Source organism: Sinocyclocheilus rhinocerous, unplaced genomic scaffold (assembly GCF_001515625.1).
Source record: "Sinocyclocheilus rhinocerous isolate Xijiao unplaced genomic scaffold, SAMN03320098_v1.1 scaffold2330, whole genome shotgun sequence".
NCBI classification, from domain to species: Eukaryota; Metazoa; Chordata; class Actinopteri; order Cypriniformes; family Cyprinidae; genus Sinocyclocheilus; species Sinocyclocheilus rhinocerous.
In genome coordinates this window covers 247,508-261,797 of record NW_015630979.1, presented here as the reverse complement: position 1 = coordinate 261,797, position 14,290 = coordinate 247,508, and the positions used below count along the sequence as shown (strand labels likewise).

The 14,290-nt window shown below is 37.8% G+C and overlaps 2 protein-coding genes across 4 annotated transcripts in view; one reads left to right on the top strand and one right to left on the bottom strand.

The window, feature by feature from the left end:
- Positions 1-7,319: 7,319 nt before the first annotated feature.
- LOC107740833 (protein FAM78A-like) lies at positions 7,320-10,504 on the bottom strand. Of its 2 annotated transcripts, XM_016553356.1 has the most exons (3): positions 10,238-10,504; positions 9,612-10,076; positions 7,320-8,095 (listed from the first exon to the last, which is right to left on the bottom strand). In XM_016553356.1, exons 2-3 carry the CDS (start codon positions 9,869-9,871, stop codon positions 7,567-7,569), a joined length of 789 nt encoding a protein of 262 aa, XP_016408842.1. In that variant the 5' UTR covers positions 9,872-10,076; positions 10,238-10,504; the 3' UTR covers positions 7,320-7,566. The 2 variants fall into 2 exon arrangements, with proteins under 2 accessions (XP_016408842.1, XP_016408841.1); XM_016553355.1 differs by having other exon boundaries at positions 9,612-10,504.
- Positions 10,505-11,422: 918 nt separating this feature from the next.
- Positions 11,423-14,290, top strand: part of LOC107740807 (inactive phospholipid phosphatase 7-like) — a 6,289-nt gene continuing 3,421 nt past the window's right edge. The window contains exons 1-2 of one of the 2 annotated variants that reach the window (XM_016553318.1): positions 11,423-11,988; positions 12,494-12,520. In XM_016553318.1, coding sequence (XP_016408804.1) covers positions 11,517-11,988; positions 12,494-12,520 — 499 coding nt within the window. In that variant the 5' untranslated portion in view covers positions 11,423-11,516. The remainder of the gene's footprint in view (positions 11,989-12,493; positions 12,521-14,290) is intronic. The other variant, XM_016553319.1, reaches the window with a different exon arrangement.

Genomic DNA, 14,290 nt, shown 5'->3' with positions numbered 1-14,290 from the left:
ACACACACACACACACACGCACGCGCGCACACACACACACACACAGACTGTTAGTCTGAGTATTATCACACTTCAAGGTCCTTGATATTTGCCTTACATTAACCATTAAACATCTAGATATGCTTAGAATAGTTATTTGTTTGAAATATGAGAAAATATTAAACAAAAATGCTCTTGTTTGTCTTCCTAAACAACCAATACAATCAGTGTAGATCACAGATTACATTAAGTGCAGGACGTGTAAAGCTTTCTCTGTAAATAATGCTTAAAATATTGTGCTCAAACAGCTACTCTATAATCTACAATCTCAGAATGTCCTGTCACTAAATGCGGTGTTAAATTTGCCAGTTCATAGTTTCATACAGAAGACATTTGCTGAAAATATTTAAACCCTTCATTTGGTGTGTACCTCTGGCCATGTTGTAGAGGCTGGCGAAGGTGACCATAAGAAACACAGTGAAGTATTTTCCTGCATTCAGGAGGTGTAGCGTGTGGCCAGTGTCCCAGAAGCACCTCAGGCATTGTGCAAATCTCAGCCATGGTGGAAAGCACTGGATCAGACAGGTTACAGGCATACTATAAAGTCCACAGTCCAGACTCACTGTAGACAGAAGAAAATCTCAACTAAAACAAGACAGGAATATAAAGAGGTTTCTTGAAACATATAGTTTTTCAAACTTTGATAAGTAATTCTGCCCTAAAACTTAATTTTACTTTGATATGTGTCCCATTTTCTGTATATAATATAATATAATATAATATAATATAATTCTGGAGGCACAAATACAGTAGCAATTAGGTGGTTACCTGCGGATAGAGGGTTGTGAGACCACATATCTCTCCAGTTGATCTGATATGTATAAAAGCACAGCAGATCCCTCAAGCCAAGGAACAGAGGGCTAAGACTGTTGAATTGATCAGCTAGCCAGCATTCTGCAAAGCCCACAGGCTGAAAAGGGGCTGCCAAGACCTTACTCTGTAATATAGACATTTTAACGCATAAATGAGGATGCTGCATATGATGATGCATTCTCTTGAGAGTACTGCAGGTAAAATGTGTACTATCGGCAAAACTTTGTACAGCAAAGACAGCAAGGCTCTAGGTGAAAATACATATACCCTGGTTATTAATACAGACAAGATTTCAACATGAACATTAATGTGTCTGCCAAGGTCGGCTATAGAGGTGGAGTAAAATGTTTGCAAGTGTGATATTGCTTTTACATAAGATATTAATAAACAAGCTATGAAATGAAGATATTCATATTTTAGGAAAGCTACATTCTAGATGCAATATTAAAGTTTTTTTTGTCTATTTCTGCTCTGCCAACAAAAAGTGTCCAAATGAAACCAAAAGAGAATAAATCATAGGGTGTCTTTGCACAAAACACAGTAGCGGTGCTTTGTTCATGAATAAATCAGTGTTTTTGAATGAATCAATTGAATGAATGGTTCAATGAGGAGGTACATCTCATCATTCATCATGTTCAGGAACTCATGTGCCCCGAAATTGCTCAATGTTGAGGAAAACCTTACAGTGACAGTTAAAGTATTTAGAAATTACATATAATTTTGTAGTAAAATGTGAAGTGTTGCACATTTTATTGACCCAGAGATGAGTATGTTTATTTTGTAAAATGCTTGCAACTGCTTTTTATTACTTAATTACTGTAGAAGCAGCACAATTAAATTGTGTTGTCTGTTACATAGGGACAACTGAACAGACATTTAGGAGTTTATTTTAAACTGCAAAGTACTGAATGTTAATATGTGTATATAAAGCTTTTTTCCTTGCAATTTTATAACACTATGTATGTAAGTCTGTCCCATCAGTAATTAAAAGTTGTATGTGCACTTGCGTCCTTTACACCCATTTTAACAATTTGGCCAAATACAAGAAAAATTTCATGTAAGTAGACAAGTGGTCAAGTGCAAAGAACACAACTGTGTGCATTAGGACAGTTTCTAAATGAATCAGCAAATCAGTTGAGCGAATAATTCAATGACTCACTGGTAAAGACATTTGTGGCTATATGTACATTATCAGTAAAAGGTACAAAAGCTGTCACTGGGGTGGTACCCTGAGGTACAAAAGCTAAAAGGTTCATCTTTCAACTTAAGTTACATATTAGTACCTTAAAGGTGCATATTAGTAATTTTAAAAGTATATTAGAACCTAAAGTGTGCATATTAGTACCTTTTGAAAGTGTACTGCCCTAGCGAGAGTTTGGGTACCTTTTTGTTCTGGGCTTGTCAGTGTAACCTGCAGAGAGAGCCACTAAATAATTCCTACTACTAATACACAGACTAACATAAAAAAATTTAAAAAAGTCAGGTCCTAACTTTGCCATGTCTTACCATAGTGACTATGAGCCAGCGATGAGCCTGGGTGTGAAATATGGAGAAAGGGTTTAGTAGCAGAAACAGGAGGAAGCTGTGAAAAAAAAGTGGGTGGAGCTGCTGTGGGACTGACAACACAGAAGGATGAAGACTAGCCAGTACACTGGTGCACCAGCACACAGTCAGACCCCCGGCCATCTGCATTACACAGGCAAACATATGAGGCCTCAGCACAGCAATCACAATATTACTAAACATGATTTCACTATAACTCACCTCGAAAATATGGTAGTATGAGAGGTGATCTCTGGGATCCAGTCCAAAGATGAGCGTGTGATTTATTGCTGATATATTAAAGCAGTACAGGTTCAGTCCAATCAGGAACAGAAATTCAATCAGCAGGAAAGTTCCCTTGTAAAGCTGCAGCTGAGGCTTCAGGAGCTCCCGGTCTGTTTCATTTAACACTTTCAAGACAATTGGATATGTTACCTACTTAGAACATAACAACTAACAAATAGATACAGAGGGATATGACTTGAAATATGCCATTATATCATAATTATATTTTTGCATGCATAGTATATGGATTATTAAGAGGGAATGGAGACTATCTAATAGAATATCAGATATTATATGACATTGTTATAGTTTGTTTACAGTTGTCTAGAGAGAAATGGGGGAAATTAAAGACTTTACCAACCTCTGAAAGCTATAGTTGTAAGTAAAGCCATGATGAGGCCGCAAGCAAAGCCAATCCGAAACATTGTCCACACTCCGACTTTCTTTGTACAGAGGAAAAAAGACTATAACATGTAAGAGCATTTAAATTATACAAAAGTTATGTCTTGAATGAATTTATCTTTCTATATAAAATTCTGACTAAACTGGCTTCACTGGTCAAAAAGGACTTTTTGCTTCATGATGCTTCATGATGGAGGATGTAGATTATTCCGTATTTAAATTTATTTAAATACAAATTTATTTAAATTCGGTAATCCCATGCTTTTTAAATTTTATAAAGCATGGAAAAGTAATGAAGGCAAATGGTTAATATCTTTTGGAGTCAAGCAAAACGTCACCGGGCCCACTCATCGTTTTAATCATACGCTAGATTTAATTATATCACATGGAATTGATCTTACTGATATAGATATCGTACCTCAAAGTGATGATGTTACTGACCATTTCCTTGTATCGTGCATGCTGCATATTACTGATATTAACTACATGGCTCCGCGTTATCGTCAGGGCAGAACTATTGTTCCAGCCACCAAAGACACATTCACAAATAACAATTGATTTTTCCGTACATTTCTGCCATATGTACATTGACTGACAGTCACCACTGATGAGCTACCACTAAATATTGTAGAAACTTAATTTGCTGTAAAGCTGCTTTGCAATGATTTGTATCGTGAAAAGCGCTGTACAAATAAACTTGAATTGAAATAATATCAGTACAACACAAGTTTGTAAAACATGTTAAATAATAATTAAATAAACCAAATTATGCCCTTTAACAACAAAAAATCTTGCATCTAATTTTAGATAAGATATATTTAGATTTTGTTTTACTATAGCATATTTGATGTGTGTGAGTGTTACAGTACAGCAAAAAAAACGAAATATATTAATCTTTTGTTTAAGTAATAGTACACCCATTTAAAGCAAATTATTTTATTTTTAATGTCTGCTTTTCAAAAAAAAAAAAATGTGTTGGGGCAGATTTACTAACAGCTTGTGCCAATGCAAACACTCTTTTGGCATAAAAAAAAACTGCTGTCAGGATTTAGTAAAGACACGCAGTGAAAAATTAGCAATGAAAAGGCATGGACTGACCTTATTGGATATGCATTCATAGGAGTTTCCTTTTCAGACGCAACGTTTATGGTAGTAGTTTTTTGAACCTTAAACCACATAAACACATTGCATTACACCAAATACACAAAATAATGTTCTTTTTAGCAACATCATATGACCCCTTTAAATGAATCATGCAAGGCGATTTATGAAGGTTTTCCAGTAGTCAGTTTACTGGTATTTGTGCCATTATTTAACACTCAAAAATGAAGGTCTTAACTGTGTTGTTAAGGAGATTACCCGCACATGATTATCATCGGCTCTGCTTGTTACGGTCGTGGGGGTCACAGGGACTGAAGCGGCCAGGCCAGACCCCATCCAGCTCGCTCATGGTGCCGTCACTGTTCTTTAATTTGCACATTGTCTGTAGATCACCCTTTTTTTGGCATTGCAGTCTCATGCTAATTTGCCCTGTTTAGTAAATCTGGCCCTTAGTCTGTTTAACTGGTAAACATGATTTAGTATACTTGCTGATTGACAGTCAATAGTTTTATTTCACAGGTGAGGCTTTTTGTTCTTACCGGTGTTTTGTCCATTGGTGGGACCTCAAGTCTTTTCATCGCTCTCAATTTGTCACCCCCTTCCAGCTGAATCACGAACGTCTGTAGAATCACATTCAGTGTTTTATCCAGGAGCTGGATGTCTTGTGATGAATAAAGTGAACTAAAGGAACGGTTGCAGTGCTACATACTCACCTCCAGTTTAGACATGAGATGTTCACAGTTGCCTCTGTCTGTGTTGAGCAGAGATGTGTCAAGCCTTTCATTTCTCCATTTTAGGCCATGTTCACAACCAAACATTGAATCATACATTGTGGTGATCTTGCAGAAACACTTGTAGTTAAATTCCTAGAAAAAAAAGTTCCAGCACAATTGGGCACATTTTATGCCATTTTAGTTTTTAAAGAAAATATTGTACGTGGTAACTGTAATATGTGTACGGAATAATTGACGACGGGCCGTTGAATTATTAGAAAAATAATGCACACCCGAGGTGGTGCGTCGTGGCGGTTACACCTCGGGTGTGCATTATTTTTCTAATAATTCAACGTCCCGGAGTAAATTATTCCGTTTATACTACGGTTACCACACTTCAAGACATCGATCAGATGATATATTTAAAGGGATTCGTCCGGTGTGTGTGTGTGTGTGTGTGTGTGTGTGTGTGTGTGTGTGGGCCTCATAACAATAGAAAGTATGAGACGTGGAGGGAGGGGCAGTCACAGTGCAAGAGCACAAAGAATCACTAAACTCGTGTATAATTCAGTGGGTCATCTAAGCATTTAAACACACTTCTCATACAGTTCTATATCATGAGCTTTCTTGTTTGAAGCATCTTCTCTCTTCAGCAGTTAAACAAAACATTTAAGAAACATACATATGTCATTTATTGATTGATTGATTTATTGCTGTATATATTTAATATAATGCAAAAACAGCAATCAACAATCCACAAAAAATCCTAATCCAAACAGATGTTTAGTGAGCACTGGGGTCCAAAAAGAAAAAAAAAAGCTAGGATCAAATTTAAACCTGGAAATAAACAAATTGTAGGATTTAAAAAATAAATAAATAAATAATTAAATTTAAAAAAAAAGACTCTTTGATTGTCAGTAAATTTTGAACCTTGGAATTTACACATATTTACGGAGTTCATGCAACTCCAGTGCTGCTGTTGTTAAAGCAAAACATGCTTGTATTACAATTTGTAATTAATTGTAATTCAATTATTAAAAATAATTTTCACCAGTGGTTTTAGACTTTTGGACACAGCTGAAAGTCCCACTGCTATCTATAATTATCAGAAAATGTACTGTTAATTTTAAAAGCAGCAAGTTAATTCGGATATTTACATCAAAATGAACACTTGATTACTTACAGGTATATATATACACAAATGCACTGTGTCTGTTGTTGTTCCTGTAAGAACTTATTTATGCCTATAAGTCTTGGGGGACGTCTTGTTGGAAGTTGAAATGAAATTAAAAATCACCCTACCCTTTCTAAATTAAACAGATTTTCTAGTCACTGATTCATTTACAGTAACATTACTAAACAATGTGACAAATAAGGATGCCCACAAGAGTCTCTGCAGATACAATACTTTTGAGATTTAAATGAATTCATAAGAGTACAAAATAGGACAACTTGGAGTATTTTAGAATCAGGTCATATGGTCCCTGTAGAGAGGATGCTCTCAAACAAAGAACAAAGTTTGTGTGATTCTGATACAATTATTGGTCATAGTTATCAAATAAATCAGGGCTATGAAGTTCAAATGCTGTTGTAAAGCAAATTCTACTTGTAGGATAATTTTATATCTTATTTAAACTGACAAAGTCAGTATAGCTGTCTGCTTTTTAGTGAAGTTGTGATAACAAAACTAAAAAAACACAGTAAAGTATATTGTTACACACTGATTTTATTGTAGAGTTTCCACCGTATCCCCCACCTTAAGGTTTTCCAAGTCTAAAAACAAGATGAAGTACCTGAAACTCAGCTTGTGCACCTGAAAAGCTGCCTCCTAAAACATGAGAAGACAACTAAATTATTCACAGTTCTAGTTCACAGAACATCCTGTAAGATGCCACGGACACAAGTGATGTTTGTAAATGTGTTTCCTGTAATTGCACAAAATAAAAGGCAACATTTGTTTGCAAAACATTGGCCACACCAGACTAAAAATAAATATACCTCCATTATACATTTAATGATCGACTCATACTGTGTGAACAAACGATTTCTGTTTTGTTTACAGTAGGTTTCATAAGGCCACATTTCAGTCCATAGTCAAGTGTGCAAAGGCCACACGCAGGTTTGTCTTACAAATTACAAATATTAAAAATATGTAAAAACAAAACAGTACACAATATGATAAATGTGTGCCCTTAAAGGGACAGTCCACCCAAAAATTAAAATGTTGTCATCATTTGTTTCCTCATGTTGTTCCAAACCTGTATGCATCGTCTTTCTTTGGTGGAATGCAAAAGAAGATATTTTGAAGCATGTTGGTAACTAAATGGTTTCATGGATAAAAAATACTATGGAAGTCAATGGGACTCGAAACTGCATGGTTGCCAACATTTTTCAGAATATCTTCTTTTGTATCCACAGAAGAAAAGTCATACAGGTTTGGAATGACTTGAGGTTGAGGAAATGATGAGAGAATTTTCACTTTTAGGTGGACTATCCTTTCAAACAGCCTATCAACCATCAATAAATATGCAAATAATACATTTGTTCCTTTAAAACGTTAAATCGGTAACCCTGTTGACTATTATTCTCACTCACTCCATGCCATTATTCATTTAACTGAGCATTACTGAATCATTTCAGTTCAAATTGGAAGTAAATATCCTTCATGGGATCAATATTTTGGGGGTATGACCACAATGGGCTCCCCATTTCTAGGCTGCCACATTAGAACCTGGGCATCATTGGCATTAGGCTTAAGCAAGGCATTTGTTGGGATGGGTTGATTTTTAACTAGGACTTGAGGCTGTTCCTGGATCAGTGGCTCCACAACTGTGGCTCTTTGACCCAGAGGCTTCATTGGATCCACTGTAATGCAGAGCTGCATCCTCCAGCGGATGGTTCGGAGTAGCACCATCTCAGCTGTGGTTTCGTTCATGGCCACTAGCCATGTGGTGAAGCGTTGGTCCCTCTGGATGGAGCTCAGGAGAGGGGGACTGCTGGTGGTGCCCACTGGGACACTCCACGTCACACTTGGGCAGAAGTTGTCATTCATGCTGACGGTGAGTTTGGTGCTCTTCTTAGTGGGACCCACTATTGTGTACATCTCAGTGGTGCAGCCGTACCAGGGGTAATTCACACCATCTGAATCACTAATGGCCTGGATCTGCCCACATTTCAGCTCTGGGAGCTCCCAGCTGGATCTACAGAGGGAAGATGAAACTTCTTATTCGGATGTTGTTCTTATAATGAAGTGAGTTAATACACTCTTGCATCAGCAATGTACCCTAAATATTAACTTTGCAGTGAATGGGTGCCGTCAGAATGAGAGTCCAAACAGCTGATAAAAACATAACAATAATCCACAAGTAATCCACACGACTCCAGTCCATCAATTAATGTCTTGTAAAGGGAAAAGCTGTGTGTTTGTAATAAACAAATACATCATGAACACGTTTTTAATTCAGACTGTTCCGTTGAGTCCTCTATATCTATAATACTGCTTTCTCCAGTGATGCTTTTATCAGCTGTGTTCTGACGGCACCCATTCACTGAAGAGGATCCATTGGAGAGCAAGTTAATGCTAAATTTCTCCAAATCTGTTCTGATGAAGAAACAAACTCATTTACATCTTGCATGGCCCGAGAGTGAGTAAATTCATTTTTGGTTAAACTAGCCATTAACAGTAAAACAGTATTTGTTTGTTTAAGTTTCAAATCAAGAAAGTTATAAGGACTACATAAGATCTTCTTAATTAACAACCCCGTAATTTCCTATAGAATGAATGTTGTGAATAATTTTGGTAGAAATAAAGCCTCAGCTAGTTTTCTCAGGACTGATGCTGGTAAAGGACAAGCCTTTTGTCCTGTTAGGGGTGTGTTCAGCTTTGCTGCTTTTGAGGAAACAATCTCAGGAAATTGCACCATAAACATCACTAACATCCTGAAAAATAATTTTTACATATTTCCTCAGCAGCATCATGCCACCTAAACTACACAAAAAAAGCAGCTGAGTTCGTTCAGTTCATTTTTACCATATTTCAATGGTATTTTACTGCGCTGTAAACCAAATGATGGTAGTTTCTGATATGGACATGCAGAACTGTGTTATTGTTTTATTTCTGCTTAATATGCATCATAAATGCTTATTATTAATATTATTATTATTATTACTTTTAGGCAAAATAATTTTGCAACTTACATAGGTGCAAATTTATTGTCATTTTTGTCTTGATTTTTAAAGTGTACTTTTTCACCTGAGAATGAGTGGTTTTAATTTATAAAGTTAATTTTTAAATAAAAGTTAAGAGTAATTATCCAAACAATACATTAAATAACATATTTTACCAATGAATATTGTTGGATGCAAATCTTGTGTGTCATTTATGGGTTCACTTGAAAATAAAGGTTCCCAAAGGGGAGGTTGTAGAAATGCAGGACCATTTTGGGTTCCACAAAGAAGCTTTCTGTCATTCTGCGACTCTTGTGAAGAATATTATAATAATGTAAGGAACACTTTTCCACTATATAGAAACTTTTGTGCAGTGGAAAAGTTCCATGGATGCTAAAGGTTCTTCCTGGAACCATAGATGCGAATAATGAACCTTTATTTTTTAAAGTGTTTTTGGTAATCTGAATATCAGCCTCTAGATTCCCAGGGCCCAAATCAATAAAGTATTCAGGAGCTAGGTGTATCTTTTCGTACAATGAGCACACTTACACGCCTTCATTCCCATATATATTGAAGAAATCCATTTGATTGCAAGCCTGGATCCAGCCAACGGTCCAGATCTCTTTGCAAAGCATGGGTGGCACCTGCACCTGAGCCGATGCCCTGAAGTAAGGCGTGCGGTATCGCAGAACCACATTGGATGACTCATCGATGACAGTCGGACTGGCATCAATGGAGGCTTGCAGTTCCAGGACCGTGATGTTCTCATGAAAACTTGGCTTGTGTTTTACACTCTGTACACATCCCATCGTGGAGCCTCTTTAGACTGGCAGCACAAACACCCATCAGTATCCAGATGAAGCAGTAACATTCATGATGAGAGAAAAAGGGCCCAAGTCTGTGGTCACAGTGCTATGACATGATTCTTGGCATGTCAGCATAATGAATCACATGTCTTGTAATCTCTTAATACAGCATTAATAAATCCCAGGTCTTTCCCTTCCTTCAGTCAAGCTAAAATAACAATAGAAACCTTACATATTCAATCTTATAGCTATTATAATACATTTAAAATTAGTAAATAGCTATATCGTGTTGGTTGGTTAAAATATATGTCAGCTCATACGTGCCTTTGACTTAAAACCAGAAATATCTAAGAAGCACCTGACAGGTACCGTCCAATCGTGCGGCATTACGACCTGTTACACTGCGAACAGAGTCGCTCCATAATTCAGAAGGTCCTTCAGGATGACAAGAAGAACAAGCAACATTACTTGAAGTTTAAATCCATAGTCCCGTTACAGGTCGAACTCCACGCTGTCTTCTGGCATAACTTGAGACCAAAATTTCTGGTGTCAAATCAAATGTCGGTGCTCTTAATTTCCGCGTCATATCTGAGCGTGACCAGTCGGGTTACTTTGTGTCGCCCTTGTCCTATTATAGGCTAGTCAGGTTCCTCTGGCGTAATACAATACTTCAGCCTTTGGCTTTTTTTATCCAAGCGGCTTAGAATTAGACTTCCCTTCTTGGCGACGTTTTGCATCATGGGTAGTGTAGTTTTGATTCAGAGACATTCATTTTTTTTTTTATGAAACAGATGATGAACCATTTTATGAGAAGCAAAAAAACACTGCAGTGGATGACTCTTATTTATAAAGCGAATCGAGTACACTGTATAGATATTGTACTCAGTGGAACTATTAAATTCAGTAGCTAGCTTTACAAATAAGCCTTCATTTGTGCAATTTTCCATACGCTCTTCTCTGAAAACACTCAAGAAAGCAACAATAAAACAGCAAATAAATGGGGTGAGATATAGCCTACATGGAGTAATAGAGTTTTGGAATATTTGTTTTAAAGGCTTTTAGTGTTATCAAAAAGGGCCTTTTTTGAAAATGTAAATTGTATATGTTGATAATAGTTTAGGTACAGTTAAGGCACTTGCTCGAGTGGCATAGTAATTTAAAGTTAAATAAACATTATATTATATTTACCATTTATTGTAAGATGTTTTTTCAAGCTTACACTTTTTAAAATAAATAGGCTATTTTATCTATTTATAATTTTTTAAGCCAATTATCTTATAGCGCAGACTCGTTGCAGCTATACAGTGCAATGCAAAAAAACAACAACAACAGATAAATACAATAATTTAGTCTATTTATGTATTTATTTATTTAGCCTAATTTTTATTTATTTTTTTAAAAGCAAGGACAGTGATTATCTTAGCTGAGTGCCATTTGTTTATCTAGATTTTCGGCAGCATGTGGATGCGTCTCATGTATCCAGGCGGCTGGAATGTCTATTTTTAGTATAACTGGAATAGAAGTCGCAGCACTTAGAACAGAGCAAGACATGATCTGGGAATGGATATGGTAGACCGTTCACTGTCTCTCTGTGCGAAGAACAGGACAGTAAAACATATTTAAGCTGGAAGGTCCGTCGAAAATCAAAATGCCTGCGAACCAGACTCGATCCAGGACGAGGGAGCGAAGCAATGTGCTGAACAGAGCCGAGTTTGTGTCTCTAAATCAGCCTTTGAAGAGCAGTAGCGCTGAAGCTCGCGGCGCTGCACGGAGGCCGTCGCAGAGACTCCAGCAAAGTCAAAACCAGCAGGGCGCAAACGCGCAGCACGAGTCGCCCGAGAACAACAAGGAAAAGAAGGAATTACCAGAAGAAGACTGCATGCAGCTAAACCCCTCATTCAAAGGCATCGCTATGAACTCTCTTCTGGCCATTGATATCTGCATGTCTAAACGGCTCGGCGTGTGCGCGCACAGCACATCGTCGTGGGGAAGCGTGCGCTCTATGGTCAAGCTCCTCGCGCTCACTGGCCATGGCATTCCGTGGATCTTCGGCACAATTGTGTGTCTCACGAGAAGCAACACGTTGGTCGGTCAAGAGGTTTTGGTCAATTTGCTGCTAGGTGAGTTTTAACGCATTTCTGATAAGGAGTAAAACACTGGCGCTCTGGAGAACGTCCGAATGTTATTCTGAAAATGTGTGTGGCTATAAAAACATCACTATTTTGGTCACACATATAGGCTAGCCTACTATGATTGAGAAATGTCTCCTTGTAAACCATACCACCATAGTGCCAGAGACAGTATATTCTCGTTTTATGTACTGACTTTAGGATCATTTTTAGGACAGTGTAAATAAATAAATTCAGGATCATTTCAGTGTTGGGTATCCTACATGCAATTTTGACTTTCTGTGTATTTGATCAGCTCTATCTGAAAGCTGGACAAGAATTTAAATGCAAATGTAGATTTTTTGTCCCACTGTTTACATATTAATTATTTTATTAAAACGACATTCAAATCGTACACAATTGAGAATGAAAATAGAATGACTGAGTAAAATTGTAATGGTGATCAGGTCAAGCACATACGATTTTGATAATTTTGAAATCACAGGTTTTTTTGCAGCTTATGAGGATGCTGTTGGGTTTGTAGGTCAGTGGATGAGGGAATACAAGGATATGTGTTCTGACTGACAGCCGCATGTGACTCATTACACTCAAACATAATGAAAAGCTACTCTGGAATTTATTATTTTCACTATTCCTTTAATTTCACTTTCTTTTAACAAAACTAAATTGAAACTGAAACCCAAAAATGTATAATCACTCATAATTTACTCACCCTCATGCCATCCCAGATGCATGACTTTATTTGCTCTCAGAACACATTTGAAGTAAAGTATTTCAGCGTGGTAGGTCCAAACAATGCAAGTGAATGGTGACCAAAAATTTGAAGCTCCAAAAAACTCATAATTGTAATGTAAAAGTAATCCAGTGGTTTAATCAATTTCTCTGAAGTGATTGAGTCAGTTTTGTGTTGTACATCTTTATTTTATAGCAGTCTCTTTGGTGATCACGATTTCAAGCTTGATTACACTTACTAGTGCAGTCTTGCGCTTTGCGCATGTGTCAAATATAAACCTTGAAATATCAGTCTTGCCAAAGATGTTCCTATTATTATGGGATGATACCAACCTCTTGAGCTCTACCATGGAGAAAACTTAAAGGTAAGCTTGGATTATGTGTGCTACTTGTCACAAAACTTCTCTTATAATATTCTAGGTTTTTTTTATTTATTTTTTATAAAGCCTAAAAATGGATTAATCAATGTTTAAACAAATGTTTAATGGCAAATATTCATTAAGAGAAGCTCTTTCCTCTCAAAAACAATTTATTCACCATACTAGTCTGTCCTCCATTGACATCCGCAAAAAAGGTACTTTTGTCTCCTCTACAGTGCTCCACAGCGTTAAGGTGTTTTCACATTTGTCTGCAAATGTTCATGAGCAACGTCATTTCAGTGGAAATCCATGTGATCAGGAATTTCAAGTGAGGGCGAAAGATTTCCTCATGCAGATTTTGCCATGGTTTTGTCACACTTCTCGGGAGGCAAGGAGCGAGGAACGAGGAAACACGGAGATAACTTCAATTCACAGTCTTTAATGATCACATGGGGAACGTAGGAGACACAGGAACACATGGAATGACGTTTTAGGACTGACAAACACTAACTGAAAGGACTGGGGCTTTTAAACACTGGGTGATTGGGAAAACACAGGTGCAAGGAATGACTAATTAAAGGGAACACAGCACACCTGGGGAGGGAAAACACAACACAAAGAGTCCAGGGGCGTGACATTACTCCCCCCTCCCGGAAGGTGCGTCCTCGCACCGTAGAAACAACATGGGGAGGGGAGTGGGTGAGAACTAGGGAGGAGGAGCAGGAGGAGGGCGGACACCCGGGAGGGGGTCGGCAGACAGAGACCAGGGAGGTGATGAAGGAGAGGAGCTAGGGAGGAGACAGGAGGGACTTGGAGCAGGTGGTGCCAGGTGGGACCCAGGCGGCTGAACTGGGGATCAGGAGCCCTTCCTGGGCTGAACTGGGGATCAGGAGCCCTTCCTGGGCTGAACTGGGTATTCCGAGGTCTCTCCTCCTCGTTTTGACAGTGATGATGAAGGGATCCCATGGGGACACAACGGAAAGAAAAACACTGGGAGAAAAACGGAAAAAAAACGGAGGGTACAAACGGAGGTAACGGTTTTGGTCGGTCCTTCTGTCACACTTCTCGGGAGGCAAGGAGCGAGGAACGAGGAAACACGGAGATAACTTCAATTCACAGTCTTTAATGATCACACGGGGAACGTAGGAGACACAGGAACACATGGAATGACGTTCGAGGACCGACAAACACTAACTCTCTCT

What these genes read in the sequence shown, in the direction of transcription:
- LOC107740833 (XM_016553355.1), bottom strand. Translation starts at nt 9,871, where the DNA reads ATGGGATGTGTACAGAGTGTAAAACACAAGCCAAGTTTTCATGAGAAC. An exon ending in ATATATGGGAATGAAGGCGT is followed by an intron (nt 8,096 to 9,611) that starts GTAAGTGTGCTC and finishes TTCCCTCTGTAG; the next exon opens with ATCCAGCTGGGAGCTCCCAG.